The sequence below is a fragment of the Carassius auratus genome, chromosome 40 (assembly GCF_003368295.1).
Source record: "Carassius auratus strain Wakin chromosome 40, ASM336829v1, whole genome shotgun sequence".
NCBI classification, from domain to species: Eukaryota; Metazoa; Chordata; class Actinopteri; order Cypriniformes; family Cyprinidae; genus Carassius; species Carassius auratus.
The window spans coordinates 20,901,802-20,929,011 of NC_039282.1; the positions used below are offsets into that span (position 1 = coordinate 20,901,802).

At 36.0% G+C, this 27,210-nt stretch overlaps 2 protein-coding genes and 1 non-coding gene across 4 annotated transcripts; 2 read left to right on the forward strand and 1 right to left on the reverse strand.

Annotated features, from left to right (window-relative positions):
• The first annotated feature begins 938 nt into the window (after positions 1–938).
• Positions 939–1,065, forward strand: LOC113059051 (small Cajal body-specific RNA 14). The gene has a single exon (XR_003278059.1).
• A 1,247-nt stretch (positions 1,066–2,312) lies between these two features.
• Positions 2,313–11,862, forward strand: LOC113058883 (NLR family CARD domain-containing protein 3-like). 2 transcript variants are annotated; one of them, XM_026227150.1, is made up of 7 exons: positions 2,313–2,475; positions 2,589–2,676; positions 4,237–4,341; positions 4,942–5,079; positions 5,159–5,471; positions 6,846–7,092; positions 8,015–11,862. In XM_026227150.1, the coding sequence occupies exons 2-7, from the start codon at positions 2,636–2,638 to the stop codon at positions 9,517–9,519; spliced, it is 2,349 nt and encodes a 782-aa protein (XP_026082935.1). In that variant the 5' UTR covers positions 2,313–2,475; positions 2,589–2,635; the 3' UTR covers positions 9,520–11,862. The 2 variants fall into 2 exon arrangements, with proteins under 2 accessions (XP_026082935.1, XP_026082936.1); XM_026227151.1 differs by having other exon boundaries at positions 2,593–2,676.
• Positions 11,863–13,799: 1,937 nt separating this feature from the next.
• LOC113058884 (glutamate carboxypeptidase 2-like) lies at positions 13,800–23,403 on the reverse strand. Its single transcript, XM_026227153.1, has 17 exons — positions 23,048–23,403; positions 22,832–22,933; positions 22,178–22,303; positions 21,900–22,086; positions 21,731–21,824; positions 21,059–21,154; positions 19,589–19,674; positions 19,395–19,514; positions 19,233–19,315; positions 18,145–18,208; positions 17,941–18,008; positions 17,788–17,876; positions 17,590–17,680; positions 17,230–17,494; positions 15,458–15,539; positions 15,208–15,300; positions 13,800–14,189 (listed from the first exon to the last, which is right to left on the reverse strand). The coding sequence occupies exons 1-17, from the start codon at positions 23,063–23,065 to the stop codon at positions 13,997–13,999; spliced, it is 1,857 nt and encodes a 618-aa protein (XP_026082938.1). The 5' UTR covers positions 23,066–23,403; the 3' UTR covers positions 13,800–13,996.
• Positions 23,404–27,210: the final 3,807 nt, after the last annotated feature.

Below are 27,210 nucleotides of genomic sequence, written 5' to 3' on the forward strand. Positions count from 1 at the left end.
CCGATATATGTTAATCATTGTTTACAGTGACTGGAGTTGTTCAGACAGACCAACCGTGTTTATCCTAAAGAGGCTATTACCAAAATCATCCAGATGATGGACGGGCATCGACTCCTAATGTTTGCCTTTACAAAGTGTGAGCTGTGATAATATGATAGAAATGCCTTTTTTGTAGCTTAGTTGGTAACTCTCACAGTGTTTCTGACTTTTGTAGTGTGAACGGTTAAATACCACATGAATTCTGATGCTAACAAAGATAAATCCATATCAGTTTTGAAATGAGATGCATGTATAAAGTCATGAAAAGCGTGTAACATTGTCTGTTTCATTCGCTCTTTATTACTATTGTAAAGTATGTGACCATCACTTTGTAGAGAACGAATGAAAGAGTCACACCGCACATGCGTGAGGATGTAAAAATAAGTATCACTATTATCTCTAACTACTATAATACTAATTATATGCAGATTTTGTTTTCTACACACATATGTTATCTGCATTACTTTTTTTAATCAATGCTTTTAATTCGATTGTCAGTTGCTCAGTGGATCGTAGTTCTTTCTCTCATTAGAACCGTGATCTTTCATCTTAGATTTTAAAATAAATTTTTGCTTTTAATCCGTTTTAGCTTGTTTTTAAATATTGCCAGTAAAAAAAAAAAAGGATTGGAAAAATACAAAGACCACTGAAAAAGTTTTTGCACTTGGTTGTGCTTTAATAAAGTTTATCCTTCCTGCGTTTACTTGTTTTCTAGTGTAGTTTTACTACACTTGCCATTGTTTACAGTTGGCACCTTGACTCTGGATTAATGTAAATCTGTGTCTTTGTCTGTAGGCAGGAGAGAGTTCTCTGATGGGTCTGTGGTTAAGGAGTTAGACTGGAGGTGAGAAGGTTGTGGGTTCGATTCCCGCTCAGAGTGGGTTGTGTTAGTTCATACTGTGGTTGTCTCAGTGTGGCTGTGAGCTGATCAGTGCTGTAGTCCTGGACACCACACAGAGTGATGCTGGTTCCTACCGACAGGGCCTGTCGAGGTCTTGCTTTCCCTGTGCGATGGTGCCACACACATGTTTGGATGAGCTGCTGCTTACCTTTATGCATCGCCTTCTCTGGAGCTTCAGCTTGCCAAGGTGCGGATTTGTTTCTGTTGGTTTTCAGAAACTGGTATTTTTTTGTTTAACATTTTGATAATGACTGCTTATGCCACTGCCACTGATAATGTAATACATTAACCCAATAAAGTCCTCTGAACTATCAGCATGATTTGCCTGAAAAAAAAAAACATGAAACACAAGGACTTGGAGAATGTGTTTTTAAAACAGACTTTTGAAAAGAAAAAATTATACTTTCATAAGGATGCATTAAAACTAGTCTAAAGCAACAGTAAAGACCTTTTAAAGTTACAGAAGATTTCTGTTGCAAATAAATGCTGAACTTTCTTTTCATCAAAGAATCCTGATAAAAGTATCACTGTTTCCCCGAAATATTCTGCAACACAACTGTATTCAACATTGATAATAATCAGAAATGTTTCATAAAGTAAATCATAATGAATTCTGAAGATCATGTGACACTGAAGACTGGAGGAATGATGCTGAAAATACAGCGGAGCATCACTGAAATAAATTACATTTTAACAGATATTCACACAGAAAGTATTTTTGATAAAATAAATGCAGCATTAGTGAGCCCATGCGTTAATAGCTAAATAAAATCCAGCTTAATTATTTTTATTTTATTTTAACAATCGTTATTTATTCATTATTTGTATTTATAGAGGAATGTGTGACCAAAAAATACACTTTTTTTCTTTTGTGGTTCTAGAGAAAATCGTTGGCAGGTCATAAAAAAACTAAAGGACTTGTCTGACTGAGCCTTTTTGTTGTTGTTGTTGCTCTGTACTGTGATTGTTTACCATTTTAAAAGACTCTACAAACTGTTAACTGTATAAACTGCTATGATGCAAAAAAAAAAAACTTCTCAGATAATATTTCTGAAAGATTATTATTATTGTTTAATATATATTCATACATTTTTATTTTAGTTATCATAACTTATAACCTATATACATATATTATTCATTTTCATGATAGGTAAAAATTGTTAGCCTGAATGCACTGTAAGTCGCTTTGGATAAAAGCGTCTGCTAAATGCATAAATATATATATAATATTATGCAATAATTTCATTTTTTTTCCCACAGATGTTAAACTTATGGTGGTAAACTGATCGCTCTATCATTCTGCAACAATACATTTATACAAAGCTTAATTTCGTCGTTACGCAGGCTTCAACGCTACGTTCGAGACGTTTAAATGACGTCACCGCATGACGGGAAACGCGGAAGAGCGCAAAAGGCCACAGTTTTAACTGGTGACATTTCTGTGGACGTTTTAAACTAGTTTTGAAACTACGTATTAACCTAACTGACTTTGAATAAAGTCGGTTTAACGCTAAAGCACTTTCTAAATGTTGTGGGTAAGTTTTTGTCGCTTTAATTATTGATATAAGTTAGCTCAAAACATTTTTCAGGCGACGAATTTCCTTATTGTGCGATAAATTGTATAATCGATATGTATTCTTTGTGTTAGGTAGAAGCTGTGCTGTAATCGGTTGTAAGGAGTTTATAGTCATCATCATGAGTAATTTTGGGGACGACAGTGATTCTGAAAATGATCGGTAAGTGTCTTCTTAAGGTTCTCACAGTTAGTTCTTGTCCAACCGGACTGATTTGATTCAGTTCTGCTAAACCGGGTTAGTTTAGTTTGGTTACTTGAGACTCCAGCCAGACTGGGTTTGCAGAGCTAATTAAAGAAACTACTAAGAGTGCACTAAAATCTAAATAAACTAAACTACTAGGCCAGCTAACGTTACTCGTTAAAGCCTCCAAGTTGTTTGGTGCGCATATTTTAGACGTTACGGTAATAGCGTAAGATCAAAGTTAACTTGTTAACTGTCACTAGCCAACCGTCTGATGAGAAATAACAAAATTTTGAAAAGCCTTCAGAGCTCTAAAAAGAAAACATCCTGTTCCCACAGACCAACGTCAATTCAGATTAATAGTCCACTAGTCTTCTTTTTAGAGCTACTCAAAAATAAATAAAAAAACTGTCCACATGTGAGATTTTGGAGGGTTTTTGTTTTGTAATGCAACATCAGCTCGTACTGAAGCTGGCCGAGTCACACTCTGGGGTGGTGGACTATAAATCTGAACTGAATTAGTCAGGGTTTTGTTTTAGAGCCATTCAAAATCAAAGACAAAACTACTTTTTGGAGGGCTTTTATTTTGTAATGGCAAATCATACTGACATTGGGGAAGTGACATTTTGGAGTGGAGTACTGTTAATCAACAGTGAAACTTTTTTTTTTTTTTTTGTGAATTTACAGATAAATATGGTTATGCACGTTCATGAAAGGGGTTTATTTAGTTTTTTTTTCTCATCAGACGTTTATTTTCATTTTATTAAAAATTATATATTTATATTATATTATATTATTTATTTTACTCAACATTTGAAGTCATTTTCATATTATCAGACCAATTTTTTTAAACATTTGTGTTATTTTAAATGTTTTCATTCATTCATCTTTTACCGTATATGTGTGGGACGGATCAGTTTAATTTGAGCGGTAGATTAATATCCTTTTTGTTTCCATTTCTAAAGTTGTAATTCAAAGATCTCTTAACGTCGTTCTTGCATTATATAAACATTTTAGCGCAAATGTTCCTCTCTTTCTGGAAATATGAGAAGATGCTCTTTATCACCTGATGTTCAAAGATAATCAGGATTGGGATAATTATGAGTAGACTCATCAAATTTCAAGCCACTTTGTTGATCAGAATGAATATATATATATATATATATATATATATATATATATATTATTATTATTATTTTTTTTTTTTTTGGGGGGGGGGGGGGGATTGAAATACAGTATGCATTTAACGAAGCTGAGTCTTTGCTAGTTTAGACAGCTGATGACCTGCTCAGGTTGGTCCAGGCTTGCATGAACACTGGTATGAACATGAAGATCTTGCTTTGATTTTAAAGCATATTTTATTCCAGCGATGCTTCAGACAATGTAGTGTTTCAAGTTCTGCTGTTTGAGTTTCTGCATGTTCGAAGACTGCTTGGACGAGTTTCCATTTGTTGAAAGGTCTTCAAAGTAGACACATGCTATGTTCCAGATGCTGTCATTGTGTTTCGGTTCTAATGTTGATGTTAATGTTGTTTTGAGGATCATGATGGACCGGCCGCCCAGCAGTTACGGCTCCATGCAAAGTGACGATCATGAAGAGGAACTTAATGACTTTGATGAATCGCCCCTTAAACAATCAACAAGGTACGCTAATATTCAAAAACACACACAAAAAAGCATTAGAGTCTCATTCTATTAATAATTATAATGATGATGAATAACAAATAGAGTAGTTTTTGAACTCAAATCGTCACTTAATTTTTTTTTCTGTTCAAACTGATGGTTCATTATTTTATTTTTTTGAGGTAAATAAGTGATGTGAGAGACATTCTTTCAATGTAACGAAATTTTTTGTTTTGTTGTTGAAAGAACAAGGTTGCATTTATTTAATGAAAAATATAGTTAAAGCTATATTGTGAAATATTATTTGATTTAAAAAAAAGTAAGTGTAAAATAACTGTTTTCTATTTCAATGTATTGTAAAATGTAATTGACTCCTGTGATGCAGAGCTGAATTTTTAACATCATTAGCTCCTTCAGAAATTAGTCCAATATTTTAATAAATGACATATATAATGTAAAATAATAATTATAATAAAACACATTTTCAACAAAACATTCTGAAAATACACATCACATACATTTTTTAGCTTTAATTTTTTAGTGCACTTCATTAAATATTGCAGGCATAAGTTGCATTGCATGGTTTATGTATGTATTTATATCATACATGTGTATTTTCAGGGTCAGGCTTCATCGCCCAGATTCACCAGAGACCGCAATTACTGAACGTACAAACACAAACCAGTCCAGTATATACAAAGATGGACTGTTCCTGAGACAACCCATCATGCACCTAGGCGATTATCATGTTCAACACAGGTACTACATCAACCGTGCACTCCTACATCTTAACGTCTCTGAAGTCATGAGGTTCATTTTCACTTTTCCTGTCATTCAGTATTAACAGAGAGCCCTCGATCATGGAGCCGTCTGAGATGCAGAGCGACATTAGAACAGAAGCAGCGATGGATGAAGAGTTGAATGACAGAGACACGGAGATGAATGAGAGAGGCGTGCAGGAAGTGCAGAATGAAAACGCTGCAATGGAGGTCCAGGTGGAGCAGGCAGAGGCAACGACAGAAGAGGAGGATTTTGATGAAATTGTTATACAATGTGAAGAACCCAGAGATCCTCCTCCTCTTCCTCCGGAAGGCGCCGGTCTGCAGTTTAAACACAAACACAGTTCCCTCACACTGCGCCATGTGTTAAAGGTAGATGTAGATGTTTTTGTGCGTCTGTTGAAAACCATAGAGAAAACTTTCTGAAGCTTAAAGCATGACATATTAAATAATAGTCAGAAAAAATAAAACTCTTTGAAATTGAACTTTGTTTTTTAACATTTTAGATTAATATACACATAGATGGATATACACACATTCAACTTTTATGGCTCATATTGCATGATACAATGGGAATATGGATTTCATTATTATTATATAGCTGTTTTTTTTTTTTTCAGAGGCCCAAGTTGACCAAAATACACAATTTGGTGCAGATGCAGATATTTACATGGTCAAAAAGTATAAAATAGCTGATAGCTATAGAATATTTACAAAATGATGGGGATGTAACAATTCACTCGACTTCAAGAAAATTTTTATTATCTGATTTCAAGATAAAAACATTTTTTTTAAACAAAATGTGATTTAAGTCAATTTATAAATGAAATGCCTTTTTATTGCTTTTACCAAATGCTGCACAATTCTTTGTGAAATTGAAATATGCAAATAACAAAACTTAAGTTTAAAATTTAAAACATCCCAAATCAAATAAATAACAAAAATACAAGAATCTCTTCATATAAACAAACTAATGCTTTGGATTTTAATCGCGATCCAAACAAAGATGCTGCATACATTCAGCATGAGCGCTTTTTTATTTCAATTTGATTTTATAATTCTGAAATCTGAAGTGAAAACAGAATGTTTTGTCTTTTCGTTTTGAAAAACTATACTACGTGAAACCGAAACGGCAGAAGCTCTGAATGAGATGCAGTTTCACTCTCTGACAGCAGGTGGCACTAATGGAGCAGTAGATATACAGCGTTTCATTGGATACTGCTTTAAACAGAGCAGTGATGCACTTATAAACACTACTACTTTACCAAATTAACTTATCTGAGACCGTCAGTTCCACTCAGAGATACATTCATATAAACTCTTACCCAAAGTTGTATCATCCCTATAAGTTGTTACATCCCTATAAAGCGATATAAATATAATTTGTCGCTCCATATCTCCAAATACTGTCTTGGTAAGATATTTAAATGCTTAGTTTGATGAAAAATACATATAATGCAATGAAATCTAATGGTGACTGAGAGATAAACTAATAAACATTCCTCAAAAGGAAAATTGGACGTTTGTACAGTTACATTAAAAGACTGTTTACTTTATAAAATTCTATAAACTGTCACTCAGGCGACATAAAGCATGGAGTAGAAATGTGTGTGACGGGTTAAACAGGAAGGTTTTGATCAAGTTGATAATTTACAAGTAAATGTAGAGTGCAAGGTGGCCAGTGGTTTACTTCTGTATAAACCCAAACTTGATATAGGTTTGTTTATGTTTCTTTGTCTCATTCAGCAAATGGTGGGGTGTCTTTCCCAGCTCCATCCAGGAGAGATTGCCTATTTTAAGCGTTGTCTGAGCACTCACTACAGATTCAGGAAGAACTACTCGACAATTGCGGATCTTAATGACCCACTGGATGTGATCGATAAAATGATCGAGGTCTGTGGGCTGGGAGAAACTCTGCATCTCACCATACGATCCCTCCACAACGTTGGAAAAGGCGATCTAGATGGATACCTAAGGAAGAGCTGTAGAAGAGGTACAACAGCTTCACACATCACAAAAAAGAAAAGTAATTATCGTGATTCAATTAGAGCTGGACGGTTTGACCAAAAATCTGTATCTCAGGATTGTGGCAGATTCACATTTCAGGTTTTTGCTTTATTATGGATCAGAATGTATGATGCATGAGAAGTTTAAAATAAAATTAGATTGTATAAAACGAAAACAGAAATGTCTTTCTTTAGCTTTTTAAAAACTGTACTACATAAAACAAATCTGCACAAAACAAAAACAGCAGATGGGGTGAATGAGATGCAGATTCACTCTCTGACAGCAGGTGGCGCTTATGGAGCAGCAGCGATATAGAGTTTCCTTGGTTTACCGCTTTAAACAAAGCAGCGCTGCACTTATAAACTACTTTAAAGGGATAGGTCTCCAAAAAATGGAAATTACCCCAGATTTAACTCGCCCTCAAGCCATCCTTGGTGTATATGACTTTCTTCTTTCAGACAAATCCAATCGGAGTCAAAATAACAAATATCCCGGCTCTTCCCAGCTTTATAATGGCAGTGGGTGGATGTTTCTGTTCAACAGAAGTCCAAAAAAAGCGCATCCATCTGTAATAAAAAGTGCCTCACATTGCTCCAGGGGGTGAATAAAGGCACCCTTTATATATGTATATACACATACACACACACGTTTTTGTGATTTCTATTATTGATAAACTCTTTCAAGGATTAAAAATATATTTTCTCATGTTTAAAATGAGTTTGAATTACGTTATAAAATTTTAGCCAAAATACTTTATGGTCACTTTTGCTCATCTAGGCTGGAATAAAATGTCATTTATTCCTTTGATGCATTTCGTATAGAATGTGGTGTAAAAATAAACCTTGAATAAACTTCCTTGTCTGCATCTTAAGTTCCTGATTTTCTTTCCTTGTTTTGTTTCTTTCTAGCTGTGTTACTGCATGACCTGAAATTAGCTTACAACAGACGCTATTACAATCTCTACGAAGGCCGATGTCGTCCAGGTCAACAGCGATACATCAGTGACGTCTATGTCGAACCCGTAACAGTCATCAGAGGCACCAGGGAGCCCATCAACCCTGAGAATGAGGTCTTGAAGATACCTTATACAATCGAGGAGACCCAAATCAGAGCCGCAGACATCTTTCGGCCCCTTCCTCACGAACAGAAACCAATCCGTATGGTCATGATGACGGGAATTCCCGCCTGCGGTCTAACGGTGGCTATTAATAAGTTTATCATTGACTGGATGGAGGAAAAAAGCAATCAGGATTTTCAATTCGTGTTCCCTTTGCCGGCCAAAGAGTTGCACCTTGGGAAAGACGGAAATCAGAGCTTCTTAGAGCTACTTGGTAGCTTTTTCGCAGAGGCCGACGACATTAAATTCATTGAGAAGCCCGATTGCTTGAGTCTGTTTGTTATTAACGCTCTAGAATGTTACAAGTACAACCTGGACTTCAAAAACAATGAAATGATCACAAGCGCCAGGACGAAAGCACCATTAGATGCTCTTCTCACCAGTTTAATAAAAGGCACGTTGCTTCCGAATGCCAGAGTTTGGATCACCAGCCACGTCACTGCCTCCCATCGAATTCCTCCACATCTAATCGACAGGTATGTAGAGTTAAGAGGATTCACGGATGAGAAGAAGGAAGAGTACTTTACCAAAAGAACCTCTGAACCTGAGCTTGGGAGGAAGGTTTATAACCACATGAAGCGCTCCAAAGCGCTTGAGATCATCTGCCACATTCCTCTCTTCAGCTGGATGGTGGCGTTCATCTTCGAACGTGGGTTTCGAGATCCCGAATACGGCAAACACCCACCTGGCATCACGGCGTTTTATTCGCAGTACATCATTGTGCAGATGAACCGCTCGTTTGAGAAATACCGCGGCGGCAGCAGCGAGGCACAGGATTGGAAGGATGAAGATAAGATGTTTATTGAGATGTTGGGGAAAATGTCATATCGGATGATTCAAGATGGACGGGACTGGTTTAAGGTGGACGATTTGACCTCTGTTCACCTCACATATGAAGATTTGCGCACTCGGGATGAATTAACCACTGAGGTCAAACGAAGAAACGAAGACCTTCGAACGTGGGTCTTCAAGTTTGTTCACATTACTATTCAGGAATACATGGCCGCTATGTATGTTTATGTGACGTTTAGGAAACACGGGAAAAATGTGATCGAACCTAGCAAGATGTCTTGGTTTCAGGGCACAAACAAGGATCGGTCTATGATTGAGCTCTTCCGTCCCGCCATCGACCGTGCGTTGGCGTCTCCGAATGGACATCTGGACATGTTCCTGCGCTTCCTGATCGGATTGTTGACTCCAGGAACTGAGGATAACTTGCGCGGATACCAGCTCAATCACTACCACCCAAAGCCAAAGGCACGGAGGATGTGGTCAAATACATCAACAAAAAAATGAGAGATAACCTTCATCCAGACAGGAGAAGAAACCTAGAGTTGTGTCTGGTGGAGCTGGAAGAAGGCAAAGAAGGAAGATGAGAAGAAACACAGCAAGGCAGTGTTCGATCTATGAGGTGGGACTGTGTAACACTAATCTAAACGCAGCGTCCCGCAGGAGCAACTCAGTTAAAGGGATGGTTCACCCTGTCATTATTTACACTAGGGTTGCACAATACCATAAACACGTGTTACGATACTATACCAGCTGAAGTATCTGGACACAGTGTTGTATCGCCATACCATGCGAACTGAGAGATATATGCATATTATATAAGACCGGTTTCACACCACATGTATAAGCAGTGCATATTTTTTTCCGGCCCATGTTAAAAGAGAAGAGAAGTGCAGTGATCGTTTCAGCGCGGAATATAGTTTTAATGCACAGCTCACGCTGAATTAAAGCGACACTGCATTGTTTTTATTCAAAATAGACATGAGTAAACACAAAAAAAATAACAAATGCCACCATAAAATCTAATTTTTACATTTTAGCGACTCCCTACATACAACATTACTTCTATACTACCTTAAAAAAAAAAATACAGTGGCGTCGTCAGTATTTTGGAGCCTTAGTATTGTGATACTTTCGTAGTTCATGTAAACCATGCAACCCTAATTAACACTACTGGTCAAAAGTTTGGATTAACTATGATTATTAATGTTTTTTTTGTTTTTTTTTTAAGTCTCTTCTTCTGCTCACCAAGGCTGCTTTTATTTAATTAAAAACAGTTAAACGGTACCACTGTAAAATATTATTTAAAATCTATTTAAATATTGTCTAATGTAATTCATTGCTGTGATCAACGCTGCATTTTCAGCATCATTACTCCAGATGCACATGATCCTTCATAAATCATACTTAAATGCTGATTTGCCGCTCATGAACCATTTCTGAAGTGTTTCTGGAAAGCATCGTTAGCTAATTATGGGTTCAAGTCTAATTGAACTCTAGTGGTAACGTCAGAAGAACTTGTGGCTATAGTTGCTTTTGGGAAACGCACCCCTGATTATTATCAGTGTTGAGCTGCCAGGTGTTTTTGTGAAAACTGTGATAAACTACTTTTCAAGAAAGAAATGAACACTTTTATTCAACAAGAACAATAGTGACCGTGAAGAGATCTGTTATAAAAGAGTTCATTTCCATTCATAAAGAATGCAGGAAGAAAAAAAAAATTCTTATATTTTACCAAAAAAAAAAAGTTTTGAACATTGACACTAATTAACATCAACACAACTTCATATTAGAATAATTTTTAAATATATTAATTTAGAAAACCGTTGTTTTGGATTGTAATGTTTTACAGTATTATTGCTTTTACTGTATTTTTCATCAAATAACTAGAGCCTTTGTGAGCAGAAGACACTTTACTTAAAAAAATAAATAAAAAAAAAATCTAAAATTTGAAATTATTCCAAACTATTGCTGGTAGTGTACATTATTGACATCTACAGTCACTGCTGCTTTGATTGGAATAACATTTTTCTTCATTTATTTTGGAGATAAAAATCCATTAATGTGAGTGACATGATGTGTAAATTATAAATGGGGTGAGCTGTTCCTTTCGCTCTTTTTGGTGCTGTGAGCCGAAACATCGGTTTGCTTATTTGAGTCAGTATGATGATGTGTTTGCTTCAGGCTTTTTTCAGCTAATGGGAATGGGCAATTATAGCACTAATAGATGATATCATTAAAGTGTGCACAATGCTTTCAAGGGGCTGAAGAACTGGAAGTGCACTTCATTAACAATCGCCGCTTTTCATAATAAAAAATAATTACTTTTGTAAACATTCAGTGAGTAAGCAGTAACATGAATAGCTAGACTATTATCCTGACAGAGCAGCACGTTATGATGTTTTTATTCATTATTCTGTGCAGATATGAGCAGTCATTGTTTTTCATGTTTCAGGTAATCGCAGAATATAGATTTTTATTTGTATTTGTTTTGTATTTTTTGTTACTTGTGGCATTTGCTTCAGATTTACTCTTCAGAAAGAAATCACCTAGTAACTCATCCAGACATTTGAATAAATGTTCAGTTCTGTCCTGTCTGCTCATATACACTGACAGATGATGGATTTAAGGTGACATAGTGATTAATAAGCCATTCCTTTTATTGTTGGGGTTTTTAAAGAGGAGTGTGGGTTACAAAACCAAAGAGTTGCTGATTTATGCATAATCTTCACCATTGTGTCCTTAAAAACATTTGTAATAAAAAAAATGCCTCTTATAGTGGTGCAGTGAGGCTATTTCTTGCCATTTATCAAGAGAAAAAATAAATAAATCTGGCAGTCTACCCCTAAATTAAATGCATATTAATTCTATATAGCAAAAAATGTTTGTTTTCAAATGCATATGCTATGATTTGGGATTTTAAAAGAAATGCATAAAAGATGTTTTTTTATTCATTTTTAATAAATTGTATCTTTAATAATTTTTCTCTTTTTTCCCCCCTAAGGCTTATTGACTCATGTAGGTAAAAAGTAAATTTTGAGGGTCATAAATTGCCCCTAAAAAAAAAATGTGTTTAAGAGTATTAAGAGTTAACAGTATTATCTTTTGTATTGATTAAGTGCATTTTCTTTCTATATTATATACGATTCAGTATTTTAACTTTATATATATTATGTAATGTATTAATAAATTTAACAAATGTATAACTATTTTGTGCAAAATATAACTTAATAGGGTGGCCACGCTGGATTTTCCGATCTTTGCCGATGTTACACGAGTCCCTGCCACGTGCTGCTTCGGAAGTATCGCGTCAGGAAAGCTAATCTTTCATCTACACGCATTCATATCTCCAGTGTTGTTTTGTTTTTTGGACACATTTAAGTCGTGCATGTGACCGTAATGCAAATCCGCCACAATATTTTTTAGAAACTAAGCCAGTCGTATATTTTAAACATACGCGTCTGTGACTGGTCCATCCTGATATTCGGTGAGAAAAGCAGCGGCTGTCACGTGACAACACCTATTTTTAACGGCGCTAATTTATATTACACTTAAAGATGACAAGAGAAAAACTTATAATAGCCACTACATTGCAAAATAAACAGTGAATCGTCAGAAATAACAAATACCCACAATTTATAACTTATATTTCATTCTCATTGGCGTTATGCTGTCGCGTGACCATTATTTCTGTAGTACACGAGTGCTCTCAGTGTTTAGACCAACGGATATACTTTTTTGTTGCCTTTTTCCATTCAACATGGTTGTCTGTTGATTCATAGCTTTCTGAAATCTCCTGATTTTACTTTCTTGTCATGCACTTGCACCTTTAATTTCATGTAATGTAGAAAAGGGAAAATAAACCATCCGTGAACACATGCTGCGTAGACTTACTCGGGTTTGGTTTGAATCCAATTAGGAATAAAAAAGGGCAGCAAATCACTGAAACCTATAGTGAAAAAGTGTTAACTTGTATCTGATGAATTTATCTTTTATGACACTGATCCTGTTACTGTAAACATTAAACGAATCATCCGATCTAGCTTCAGGTAATTATATTTAATATTTGCTAGACAGCATGCATTTTACAGGACAGTTTACATGAGAATGGTTTTACAAGTTTACAATGAATTACATTTTTTCCATGATGACAATATATGCAAAAACGGTTTGGCCAACATTTAGAATTTATGCAAGGGTCAAACTTTTGGCGTCATGATCGACAGTAATTCATTCTGCATGTTTCACAAATGATGGTCACAATTTTTTTTACATTTTTATGACATCGCAAAGAAATTTTATTTAATACAATGCTGTTGGTTATGGTTCAGGATTGCTAACTGTAGCATTGAATTAAGTCCTAAGTTTTGTACTAAATTAAGGCAGTTAATGGTAATACCATCCCTGCAAATCTCTTTGGATGAAAGACATGCTTAGTGAAATACCCCCCCCCCCCCTAAAAAAAAAAGAAAATTTGCTGCAATGTGCTCCCCCTCATGTCATCCAAGATGAGGATGAGTTTGTTTCTTCATCAGATTTGGAAAAAATGCAGCATTGCATCACTTGCTCACCAATAGATCCTCTGAAGTGAATGGGTGCCGTCAGTAACAGTTTTGAAGTTAAAACTCCTTATAATACATTTGTTTGTTACAAACACACAGATTTTGTCTACTTAAGTCATTAACTGATGGACTGGAGTGCTATGGATTATCGTGATGTTTTTATCAGATGTTTGGACTCACATTCTGACGGCACCCATTCACTGCAGAGCATCCATTGCTGAGACACTGATGCAATGCTACATTTCTCCAAACCTGATGAAGAAACAAACTCATCCTGATCTCGGATGACCTGAGGGTGAGGACACGTTCAGCAAATTGTCATTTTTGGGTGAACTATTCCTTGAATAAGTCTCTATTTTGCTGACATGTTGTAGTCCTGTATCCATGGCATGTTTTGAAACCCAGAACTAAAGAAAGGCAGTCTAGTTGCCGGCAGGTTTTAGCGTCTCGGCAGCTGTGTTGACCGTGAAGGCGGCGATGCTGATTTGCCGTTTGACCTCGTCCCATGCCTTCTGCTGGTCCACCGCGTTCTCAATGTCAAACAAAGCATCATAAATCCCTGGGAAAGACTCACCCGCGTATTTATTGTGACTGCTTGGTGCAAAAATAATATGCCTGGAGGAGACAAGAGAGAAAAAGACAAGCATCTTATCACACACAGGTAATACTTCAAGTGATCTCAAACAGCCGAGTGGTTATAATTGTTAATATGGCATTTAAAAGAGCACTGTGGGTTCTTTTGAGCTCTATTACTGCAAAATGTGTGGTTTGTGCAAGTGCAGTTTCTCATTTAAACAAACCCTGATGTCAAGCATTAAACTTGAGTGTGTAACCCATCTGTTTCAAGCTATTTTACTCATATTTTTGCCTGACTAATGATACAATTACTGAACAAAATCCCATGGATCTACAGTATTGTTCAAAAGTTTAAGGGTCCATAAATAAAGAAATTAATAATTTATTCATCAAGGATGCATCAAAAATCACATTAAAGATGTTTATTATATTACAAAAGATTTTATTTCACATAAATGATGTGCTTTTGAACTTTCTATTAATCAAAGAATCCTGAAAAATAAAATGTATCACAGTTTTCAACATTGATAATATCAATATTTTCTATTTTAAGTTTGTAGTTGTATCTATTTTGTTTTTTATAAATTTTTCTATATAGTTACCTATATGGTTTTTTATAATTTTTTTAGTTATTTTAGTACAAGTTAAACTAAATTAAAATTAAAAATGTAGCTTTGGTAATTAGCTGCACTGCAAAAAAAATGCTTTTCTTATTTTTTTATTTACATTTTTTTTTGTCTTGTTTCCAGCCAAATCAAAAAATTCTTAAATCAAGAAGGATTTTCTGGACACGTAAAAAAAAATTGTGATGTTCTCAGAGAAATAAATGTCAAAATAAAGTGAGTTTTAGCTTGAAACAAGAAAAATAATATTTTTTCTGTTTGAAATAAAATACATTTATTTTGTTTACCCCATTTTTTTCTTCAGATTTTATTTCAGTTAACATTTAAATTCTATCTAGTAATGATTATTTAATGGTTTTAGTTTTCTATAATAAACCTTGAAGAGCTATCAATGAGTCTCTGAACATCACAATGTGATGAGTGTTTGTGTTTACCTGTAAAATGGTCTCTCAGGCAAACCCAGCGGATCAATAAAAGCTCTCTCTAAATACATCAGCTGGTCATTTACCATCCGCACGGCCAGAGCACTGACAGACAGAAACAGATAAGATAACAGCTGTAAGAAACGTCATCGAGTGCAATGAGATGTGACAGAAGCACAAGGCCTTGAGACTCGATCAACACCTTGATACAATTCCAATGAAACCGATTCAAACCTAGTCTGAAAACTAGCGTCATTCATACTTCGAGGTGTCGAGCTGATCAAGTCGCTGGTGAAAATCTCCTGCCGCAACCGTGAAGTTTCCGACCGCAGAGAAGAGAGAATCTAGAACATAAACCATTAAGAGATGAAAACAGACATCGGTTATAATCTCAACAGAAGAGTTCTGCTGCATCCCGACTCTCATGCTTTACTCTGAAAAATAGAGTTCTTAATTGGTATCTATGGTTGCGTGAAGAAATTTTTCAATGCACAAAAGGTTCTTTATACTGGAAAATGGTCATTTAGAATGGTTCTTATAAAGAAGGTTCCTTGGGAAACCTGAAATTATGGAATCGTCCACTTTTGGAACCTTTATTTGTAAATTTTATTTTTTTGGAACCTTTATTTTTAAATTTTATTTGTATAGAACACAATTTTTAAATGAACATTCTGAATTTACTGATTTTTTGTTTTGTTTTGTTCATGTAATCTAATGGGACATGACTTAAACTAAAACTAATGATCAATGAAAAATCAATGAACTGGAAAAATGACTCTCTGTTCTTTTTTTTGTCTTTTTGCATTATTGACAAACTATTTTCCAGATTGACTGTATATAAATAAAGGTGACTTGACTAAATACTCAAATCACACTACAAATTAATATATATATTTTTTTTTTTCCAAAGAAGGGTTTAGTCATTTTAGGTAGCTCTTTTAATGCTGATAAACAGTACTGTGCAAAAGTCTTAGGCCACTATTGTTTTCACCAACAAAAAATGGTTTTAAGTCAGTTATTTCTATCTTTTGCTGTAGTGTGTCAGTAGGAAATATCAGTTTACATTTCCAAACATTATTTTTGCCATTAAATGTAATAATCCAGTGAGATGCTTGTTTGCACCAGGAGTCTGACAGCAGCCAGAGCTCCACACAGAGATCTGATCTGATCATCATCAGTCTGTCTGGAGTAACATGAAGAAACAGAACACACTGAGACAGACTCTCCAATGTCTACAAGACGCTTCAAGAAACCTGGAAAGCTACCTGAAAAACAATGCGCAAGTGCAGCTAGGACAAAAGCTTTTTTTTACGCATACACTAAAAAAAAAATATTCATTGAACTTACTAAAAACATTTTGGTAAGTGGTTGCAATCAATTCATTTTAGCTACATTTAAACAAACTAATTTTGCTGAAAGATTATCAACTAAATTAGTTTATTTAAATATAGTTAAAAAAATTGATTGCAACCACTTACTGTGTGTATATATATATATATATATATATATATATATATATATATATATATATATATATATAAAAATTTTTTTTTTTTTTTTTTTTTTTTTAGTAAATTCAATGTATAATTTTTTTCATTGTAGTGTGGTCACACCAAATGTTGATTCAATATAGTTAAGTTCTTAGAAGTTAATTAATAAAATCTATTTTTTGGATTATTTTTGACAGCATCCTCACTTTAGAGCATTTTTACACAAGTGTACTTTAGCTTTCCAGGTTTCTTGAAGCGTCTTGGAGAGATTGGCACAGTTCTTCTGGATTGAGTCTGTCAAATCTTTGTGCAAACAAGCATCTCACTGGATTGTTACATTTAATGGCAAAAATAATGTTTGGAAATGTAAACTGATATTTCCTACTGACACACTACAGCAAAACAGAAATACTGTATATTCAAGTGTTTGTTTTTAACTGAATATGGCACCAAATGACGTGATTTTTACTAGATGACAGCCATCATACGGAGATATTTTGGCTTCACGTTTGTATAGTGGAAGGGATCTTCTTTCCATGTGTACCGAACGAGACGCTGTACTTCTGCACGGCAGCAGGGTGTTTCAGTGCCAGCTGGTGGATGCTGTTGGCGTATTTGGTGAGAGACAAGGCGTATTCCACACAGTCCAGAGGTAAGACCGGAGAATCGGCCAAACTGAAGATCAGTCCTCCCCGAACACGGGCCACGGCCTCCAGCCGGCGGAAACTCGGGTCGTAGAAGCGCTCCACGATCTCGTAAGTCTCATACACGCTGTGGTACACGGGGTAACTGCTGTAGCGCTCGGTTTTCTGGAGAAAGAGGTGATAAAAAACTGTTTCTCTAACGTATCCTAATTTGCTTTGCTTTGCATTGATGCAGGTCTAAAGTACTCCGACACACTCACTCGGTTTTTGGTGTATCTCGCCCTTCCAGATGCAATGCCTAATCTAATGAAATACGCTTCAAAATCACTGCCAGAGCCCAGTTTACTGATCCTACAGGGAGACACACACGTTTCTTAGCCATGTCATGTATCTCTAATCAGCCAGATGTTCTTATAGACGATTATGAGCATCATCGTCCTGAAGCTGCTCTTTATTACCGCGGTGCATCTCTTTCTGTGGAGTTGTCTCGTTTATGCCAGCTCTGATACAAACTCATGCCCTCCTCTCCCTCCTCTGGACTCGAAACCTTCAGAAACACACTATTAACATCGCATGCATGCATTCAGACAGACAGAGAGACAGATTCTTACCTTCTTGGTGATGTCATACACCAGAGTGTGTAGAGAGGGAGTGCAGTCGACTCTCAGTGTGTACATACCTACACACACACACACAGTATCTAAACAAGCGACCTGAATATTTACAGATGAGATCAATGCTGCTTTTCCAACACGGAGACACTCATAATGAAGAGTGTGTGTGTGTGTGTGTGTGTGTGTGTGTGTGTGACTGACCCTCAATAGCAGAGTCTGCATTGATGTAAGCCACGGCTCGCTGCTGCAGGACTCTGGCGTGATCCTGCAAACACACAGGATTCATGTTTATTTATCAGACATTTCATTGTTCATTCAGACAAGCATTTATTCAGTTTTAGATCAGATTCAACTTTATTGTCACTTTGCAGAGTACAAGTACAGAGCTAATGAAATGCAGTTAGCATCTAACCAGAAGTGCAAGAATATAGTGTTTTATAAACATAAAAGTGCATAATAAATGAAGCGATGATTTACAGAATGGAGTTGCTATATACAGTATTGAGCAGAGTATGTAGGGTTTATGTACATTATGAACAGCAGAAGAACAGTTGTAATAAATATAGTTGGTTGAGTGTACAATCAACTCTTTATTACCACTGTTTTTACATTGCTGCTGTTCATAATCTATATATAATCCTACATTGCATTCTAATTTATATTCTGTGCATACTCCGCTATAAATAAATTATATTCATGACAGATAAAGTTGATCATTCATGCATTTGTTTATTCATTCAATCAATGAGTTATTCTTTCATCGTGCATTGTTTAGTTATTCATATTAGGAGTAATACATTCATTCATGCATTTTTGTCAGTCATTCAACCAACGTTTCATGAATTCGTTTATTTAGCTGCAATTCATTTGTTCATTCAGTCATGCATTAATTAATTCAGCCGTTCATTAATTTTATTAATTCATTCAAATTATTCCTTGATTAATTGAATGAATGAATTAATCATTCATCCATTCATGCAGCATTTCACTTATTCAATTAATAGTTCATTCAATCAATCAGTGTATCATTCTGTTCAAGAGTTCATTTCAACTGTGCATTCATTTATAATGTTTTTTCTTTCATTCAGTGTCTATTTAACTTTTCATTCCCTCAAGCATTCACTGATTCAGTGATTCATTCATTCATGTTTTTATTATTATTAATTCAATCAATGATTCACTGATTCGTTCCCTTCATTGTTTATTTTTTGTGTGCATGCATTCAATCAGTCATTAATTCATTGATTCATTAATGCATTCAATCATTCCTTCAATTCGTTCATTAGTACCTCTGCCCATTCTGTGGATCCCAGCAGGCCAAACTCTTCTGCGTCCCAACTGGCAAAGATCAGCGATCTCCTCGGCCTCCAACCTAAAACACACATGGAGAAAGGTCATCTTAATTAAAAACCAAACCTGAACAGTTATGCATTAAACTAGACGACACACACCTTTCTTGATGAGTTTTCCAGCTGCTCTCACACTCTCGTGCACCACAGCAGCTCCTGACACCGGATCGATCCCTCCGAACACCCAAGCGTCCCGATGACCGCCCAGAATCACGTACCTGTCTGAACACACAAAACCAGACTCTACCAGACTGAATCTAACAAAACTCCAAAATAACACCAGATTCAAAAGTCACCTGGCTCCACCGCTCCTCTGATCCAGCCAATCACGTTGTAGATTCGGGTCACCTGATTGTTTGTGTGGACGTTCATACGCACTTTACTAAAGTTTCACCAAGACAAAATTCAATAAGAAATCAATACTTTCTAGTCTTTGACTTAACACTGCATGCATACATTTATAAAAGCTTCTGCCAAAAGCATAAATGGGAAGACAGCCTGCTAAATGTGTGTGTGTGTACTGGTATATATATGGTTTATGAGGACACAAATGTGTATATTACAACATAAACATGGTTTATGAGGACACTTCCTGTGTCCCTGAAAACAAAAAGCTTAAAAAACATACAAAAAACGCTGTTTTATGAAATTCAAAAATCGCCAGGAGTTTTCTGTAAGGGGTAGGTGTAGTTGTATAATAAAATAGTTTTTATTCAATATAAAAACAAGTAAGCCTATGGAGAGTCCCCATAAAACAACAAATGCGTGTGTGTGTGTGCGTACGTGTGTGTGTGTGTGAGACAGAGAGAGATAGAGATTGGCTCCCCAAATAAAAAGGACTTTATATCAAACTGGCCGACCTCCAGAGTTCATTACAGAACAACAACAGAGCCACAGAAGTGTGTGTGATGCTGTGTGAATCTGTGTGTGGTGTGGGAAACAAATGTGCGTTGTCCCTCTTTAAGAACGCCGAGTACACGAACCTATCAGTCCTGATGACATCACGCATAATAATGAGTTAACCATTAGCAGGAGTGCATGAATATGAGCATGTGAGCGGATTATGATTGTGTAAAGCTTAAGTCATGCTTCATAACAGCAGGATCATAGGTTTGGGGGTTAAAGGTCAGCATTGTGCTGGGTTTAATGTTCAGAATGAGGTTTTGATCTTTGATAAACGTGCCTGATCTGACTGTGCGTGATTCATCAGAGAACATTTCTAATCATATCCCACATTTAATAATGCGATGATGTCATTTTACCTCTAAATATTCTACTATTTGATATATTAGAAATCAAATGCATTGTAAGGCAAGACAACACAGATGAAAATTTGGACTAATACATAACGTCATATTCCACCATATACATCATGTATGTTATGTTTAAAATGTTAATGAGGCATAATTTAATTAAATATGCAATATTTGAATCAGTTTCTAGAACACTGAATAAAACCAGGTTTGAAAATCTTTTGACATATTAAAGTTTTTTTTATTTTTTTTTACTTTTTATCCCTCAATGCATGTAAGATTTCTGAGTCAGCATTTACAGATATGTGTTGTATTTTAAATCGACAGACACGAGTAGATAAAGTGCATTAAAATAAAGACTTAAATGTGTATTTTCTCTCCACTAGTCTGAAAGAAGACTTGCTGTGGAAGCAAAAATGATCAGTGCATACCTGCAGTGTCTTGCATTAAAAGATCAAATGGAGGCTTTATTATGAATTTGCAGAAGTATTTGTCAGGAAGGAAGTCTCATACTTCTGATTAAAACCATCTATGAATCCCGGTCCGATTCGGTACGAGACATTAAGGGCACCTTTCCAGTTATCCGGCGGAAGAGGCCCTCCCATACGCCTAAAGGATGAGACATCATATAATTATATAATCAGATATATTTCAGGTGAACTAAGAAACAGAATGACGATGATATAACATTTTTAAATTGTTTTTTTTTTTAAATATAATTTAAAATATTTTAGAATATATTTTAATTTTTTAATAATAATAACAATTATTATTATTTATGGTATTACTGAATGGGGAAAAAGTGTCCGAAGATGATTGCATGCTTGATTTCCACATAGATGCTTGTTATAATTATTATTAAATATTATTATTATTATTAAAAATTATTTTCAATTAAAATAATTAAATGATCCCTATATATATTTAATTAAATATGCAATATTTGAATCAGTTTCTAGAATAGAACATTAGATAAAATCAGGTGTGAAAATCTTTTGACATATTAAAGTTTTATATATATATATATATATATATATATATATATATATATATATATATATATATATATATATATAAATATTGCTCCATAAAAATGAGTATTTTTGCATATTAATAATAATAATTATGGCTTAATTTCTATTTATTAGAGTTGGTCTCAAATGTTTTTAGCAGTGGCCGACTCACTGCAGCAAGTGAACTGCATCATGATATCCAATGGGATGCACGGGAATCTTGGGAAGCCCCACTGCATCCTCCAGACCAGATCTGTAGGTGTATTCTAGGAGACATTCAACAGACGCGATGATCACGACTGTACTCTCACGCTGAATCTCTGTGTGACACAAACACAGACCTTTGGCAGGGTATCCAGGTGTGAGCGGGTCTCCCGCCCCGTTCAGATTCAGCACGTTTCCTCTCTGAGCGCCTCCTCCTGGCAGGTTCCAGCCGTCGGGGTACGGCTCCACGCCGTCTGCACAGTAATCCGCAGGGTCCGAGAACAGCACGATCCCTTTAGCTCCTGCTAACATTGCGTTCTTCACCTGCAAACCCATGCACTCAAACGTATCTTCTGTCTTATATGAAACATGAAATAACTCGTTAAACATCACGTCCAAACTACTGAAACCTCACCTTGTTCCCACGGAAGATTTTGCCGTATCTTGCGATGACGATTTTTCCTGAACAGTTTATTCCCAACTCTCTCTGCAGCTTAAAGAAATCCTCCGTCCGTCCGTAATTAACATAAACCAGCTCATCCTACAGTTCACAAAAATCTGATTCATAAAGTTAAAGTATAATTCTGTTCAAAAGCAGTCTGTAATCTTTTATTTATGTTTTAGAAAGAATTCTCTTCTGCTCACCAAGGCTGCATTTATTTGATCAAAAACACAGTAAAATTGTGAAATATTATTACAATTTCAAATAAGTGTTTTCTGTGTGAATATATAGTAAAATTAAATTTATTTCTGTGTTCAAAGCTGAATTTTCAGCATCTTCAGTGCCACACGATCCTTCAGAAATCATTCAGATATGCTGATTTGCTGCTCAAGAAACATTTCTCATTATTAATTTATTTTGAAACATTATAAATGTGTCTACTGTCACTTTTGATCAATTTAATGCATCCTGATTACTTTGAAACAGACGCCAAACTTTTCAATAGCACTAAAAGTTATTAATTGAATGTAACGTTAGGAAGACGCACATTTATTTTCAGTAAGATCTACTGATTAATCTAGCACAGTGTGTGTTTGATGTGTCAGTATTTGGTTATGTGTGCATCACCTCTGGCTGTCCTTTCGCAGAGAAAGCACTATAAGGAGGGACGATATCGGTAACATCTTCATAACCTTCAGGGACCGGCTCGGCCAGAGAGGTGTTAAAGATCTGAGACAAAGAAAGTGACACTCTATTTTTTATTATATTATTATTTAATATTATTTATTACCTCACTAGTGACAAGATGAATGGCTTTAAAAACACACACACACACACACACACCAAATCTTCTGATGTCATGAGAGAAAGAACGGACCCACACTCTACAGGTTTGGTTTTAAACCCTCTTCGTGATCTAGAACTGTTTGGCTGTTTAAGGGTCTTGATTTGCTTTCGGGATTGAAAAAAAGTCACGTTGTATGTTCCTCGGATCACTGTAGATGGTTTACTACAGAACTGGAGAATATCATTTAGAACTTTAAAAGGTTCTCCAATGACATCATCAGGCTTTGTTTGTTCTAAACATTCTATTTAAAAGAGGATTTAAACAAATGGAATTTTGCCCCAGTATAGTGACAGGGACACTATAATGTAAAAAGCAGCATTAAACCGAGGTCCTGACTCTATAAAGTAGGAGTGTAACCCCTCCAACGACCCTTATTAATCAATAGTGGAATAGTTAACCCAAAAATTAGGCCATCCAAGGTTGTTTGTTTCTTCATCGGAGCGGATTTGAGGAAATTCAGCACTAAATTGCACTTGGTCAGTAATGGATGCTCTGCAGTGAAATAGGTGCCATCAGAACGAGACTCCAAACATCACAATCATCTAAACTATATTAAACTAGCAGATTTCTCTCCTGATTCAGACCAGACCACTTTTACACCAGAGAAAGCAATATTGTGGATGGACTGGAGTGGTGTGGATTATTGTGATGTTTTATCAGCTGTTTGGTCTCTCATTCTGACGGCACCCATTCACTGCATAGCATCCACTTGTGAGCAGGTGATGTAATGATACATTTCTTCAAATCTGTTCTGATGAGGAAACACACTAGTCTACATCTTAGTTGCCCTGTGATTTAGTACATTTCCAGCGAATGTTCATTTTTGAGGGAATTACTACTTTAATGATATCATGCAATAACATCAGGACTAGTTTATTCAGAGCATGCAACCAGCGTTTTCCCACCTGAGATGGTGTTTAATATTCTCTGCCTGCATCTCATCTAGAAAGTCGTGCAGGAAGCTTTTTGATACATGTCCATGATTGACAGTACTAGGTCGAGCAAACCAACCTACAAAGAGCAGTAATGAGAAACAGACACCTGTGACACCAAACCACGTCTGAGCAATATTAGTAATTAATCTCCACAGGAGCAAGAAATGATGAATTCTGATAGATAATTCCCTAAAAGTGTCCAATATCACAAATGCAATAGAGTATTTTTGAAAGCAGCAATAAACAAAGCGATAGTGTTATGGAAATGTTTGGTTTTGTTAATCTTGCATTGATTGCATTCATCTCATTAAGTATCTTTTTAACATACAATGAATAAGGTAGTATATATAGTCCATAGGGACATTGAGTTATTTTATGTAACTTGTGCACACAACTGCTTTAGGTTGAAAAACAACATTTAAGGGGAAACTGTGTTCCAGGGATGGGCAGTTTTTGAGATTAACCAGGCATCAACGATGAGATGTGCATGTGCATGTGTTATGGGTTAATGTGCACTGAGCAACATGATTGGCTCAAAGGTCCTAGTCTGTCCTTCAATGTATCTTTTTACATACTCTAAAATATGGACTGTGTAGTCTGTGTGTTATCTCTTTGCACACAGAATCAAGCTGTGTGTAAACCAGATCATTCTCTGCAGAGAATTAAAGCAATACAACGACAAAACTCTGTTTGGTTTTTCATTCTCAGTCTCTGCAAACTGTCATTGATTTAGAATTTCCACGACAAACTTGGCGACGAGCGACGGGGTTCCACAGCTGATCGTCCTTAACAATATAAAAGAGAGCTTGGAAAAATGTGAAAACAAATTAAGAGAATATAAAAAGCGAAAAACAAGCAAAAAGACAAGTTTCAGAAACATAGGAATTTTTATTTTACTTTTTAAATAACAGACGTGAAGCAGCAGAACGCTGAGAAATAAATTTCAATGCTATTTTGGAAAGAACTGAAAAATGATAGTTCTTTAGAAAATGCTGACAGAAGAACAGATCATACTGTTCAGAATTCTTCTCTTTATTCCCTTAGACAATTGAAGTGTGACTGATCTGGACTCCTGGCTTCACCCCTATAGACAAATGCCACAGCAGCACCAGATTCAACCACCACAGCTGCCTCCATCCTACAGAGCAACTGCATCTGCACCGCAGTCCTTACCACCCGACGAAAGACAAGCACAACTTGGATAGCATCATCATCTTCCAAACCGTCTGCTCTGCCACCAGCAACGTCACCGTAATGGAGAAATACTCCATGGCCGGAGTCAGCACCAGATCTAAAGCTCATGAGAGAGTAACACTGCAGCCGGACAGCCTGAACAAGAAGAAACTGGAGGATAAAGGAGAGCATGTCAGAGCTTTCCTCATGATTCAAGCGGCTGGGCTGAATGGAACTGTGATGGTCTCTCAACCATGGAACCAGAAAGACTTGAAGGAGGCAAAACAAAGCATATCGTCAAGCAGTGGAAACACTGTGTCAACGGAACAAGACTCACTTTCCAGTCAGAGTGAACACCATCGAAACGCAGAAGATGCAGAGGACAAAGACAGTCTCAGACTGATCCAGATGTTTGCTTTTACTGGTGGAGAGGGGACATTGAAATATATCAACTTGGCACAGAAGTCCACCAAAGTCGCGCAGCACAAACAGATAAGTCTGAAACACACACTTTTTCTCTAAAGCTCAATTCAATGAAGAAAGTATGCTTGCTCATGTTTCTGCTCACTGCAACGAAGAAGATAAGCTTGCTCATATTTCCGTTCTTAGCAATGCAGAAAAATGCTTGCTTTAATACATGATCACATTGGAAGATTAGAAAATGATAAATCTTCTCTCGACAAGAACATAGGCACATAAATTAGCTTATAAAACAAATGCCACAAAGATTACAGGTCAATGGAGGTGAAAAGGCTGGCAACTCAGTAATTAGAATGGATGAAATAGATCAAATTCCAAAATTAAGTGGAAATTTAGTTTGGTGTACTACTGCATCTGGTTATACGGTAAGATAAAATTTCATTGTACCATTGAGATGTAAAGATTAGAATGGCATGAACTTTAAGCATTGTTTACTACAGTCAGAAAACTGCCTTCAAAATTTGTAAGAAAGAGATTTAATGTGAAACTGGGAAGTGGTCCAGTGCCAAATTCAATCTTTAGCCACAATCCGACAATCGCAGTTGTATATTTACCAGAGTCAACGGAAAGATGATGAATTATGTGAAAAGCTTGTCACTGCTGCAAAAGACAGTTTCAACTAATTCTGAATTATACCATTCTCTGATTTACATTGCTCAGCACATATATAATTGGGAAAAGATTAAAATTTTTGAACAAAAATGGTTTTATTTATAGAAACAACAGACCTGAAATGGTTAATCGAGACATAAAATAGATGCGCTGTTTCTGTTGATTTGAGAAATGGACAGCAAATGTTGTTTGATTCTCTTCCACATGTTTTATTGTCCAAAAAGAACAATGACCATAGGGAAGACAATGGTTTATTTGTAAAAATTCGTATTTTTCATGTGAATTGGGTGGAGACAGCCGAGGAAAATGTTGAATACAATCCAAAACTGTCTGCATCTGAGTGTGCGCACACCTATTTTGCTGTTAAAGCTGTATCACAGTCTGTGTGATTGAAGACACAATGACAACAGCCTTTCTCTCAGGAGAGGAAGTAGAGACTTACCCAGTGCTCAAAGAACTCCCTAAAACACTTTGGGCTTTATCTAAATTTGACTTGGTGCTGGTTAAAAAAAAAATTGTGAACCAGTTCAAGTCACTCCAAAGTCTGATTACAGACCTTGTGAACACCAGTTTTTGAAGCATTCACCTATTTTCCCTGTTAAAAAGATAAAGACATATGCGAACAAGATACTGTCAAACTTTTAAAACTTTTGGCTGCTGAGGGTCATAAGCCAGTTTGTCGAAACTGCAGGACACTGGGACTACCAGACCCAGAGAGAAATTTTGTATGATGAGAGAATGGGTTTCTGACTTCTGTTCTGTTACAGGATCATGGGGGAGACCTGTGGCCTATTTCTCGAGTAAGCTCGATCCGATAGCAGCAGGCATGCCAAAATTCCTGAGAGCTGTTGCATCTTCAGAAAAAGCTATTTTAGCTTCAAGGGAAATTGTGTGGTACTCTGATGTGACTTTGCTCGTGCCACACACGGTCTCTGTGATCCTGTTGGAACAGAAGACAT

What these genes read in the sequence shown, in the direction of transcription:
- LOC113058883 (XM_026227150.1), top strand. Translation starts at nt 2,636, where the DNA reads ATGAGTAATTTTGGGGACGACAGTGATTCTGAAAATGATCG. An exon ending in AGTGATTCTGAAAATGATCG is followed by an intron (nt 2,677 to 4,236) that starts GTAAGTGTCTTC and finishes TGTTGTTTTGAG; the next exon opens with GATCATGATGGACCGGCCGC. An exon ending in AAGGAAGAGCTGTAGAAGAG is followed by an intron (nt 7,093 to 8,014) that starts GTACAACAGCTT and finishes GTTTCTTTCTAG; the next exon opens with CTGTGTTACTGCATGACCTG.
- LOC113058884 (XM_026227153.1), bottom strand. An exon ending in TGCAGACTCTGCTATTGAGG is followed by an intron (nt 18,009 to 18,144) that starts GTCAGTCACACA and finishes GTGTGTGTGTAG; the next exon opens with GTATGTACACACTGAGAGTC. An exon ending in CCTGAGAGACCATTTTACAG is followed by an intron (nt 14,190 to 15,207) that starts GTAAACACAAAC and finishes TGTCTCCTCCAG; the next exon opens with GCATATTATTTTTGCACCAA.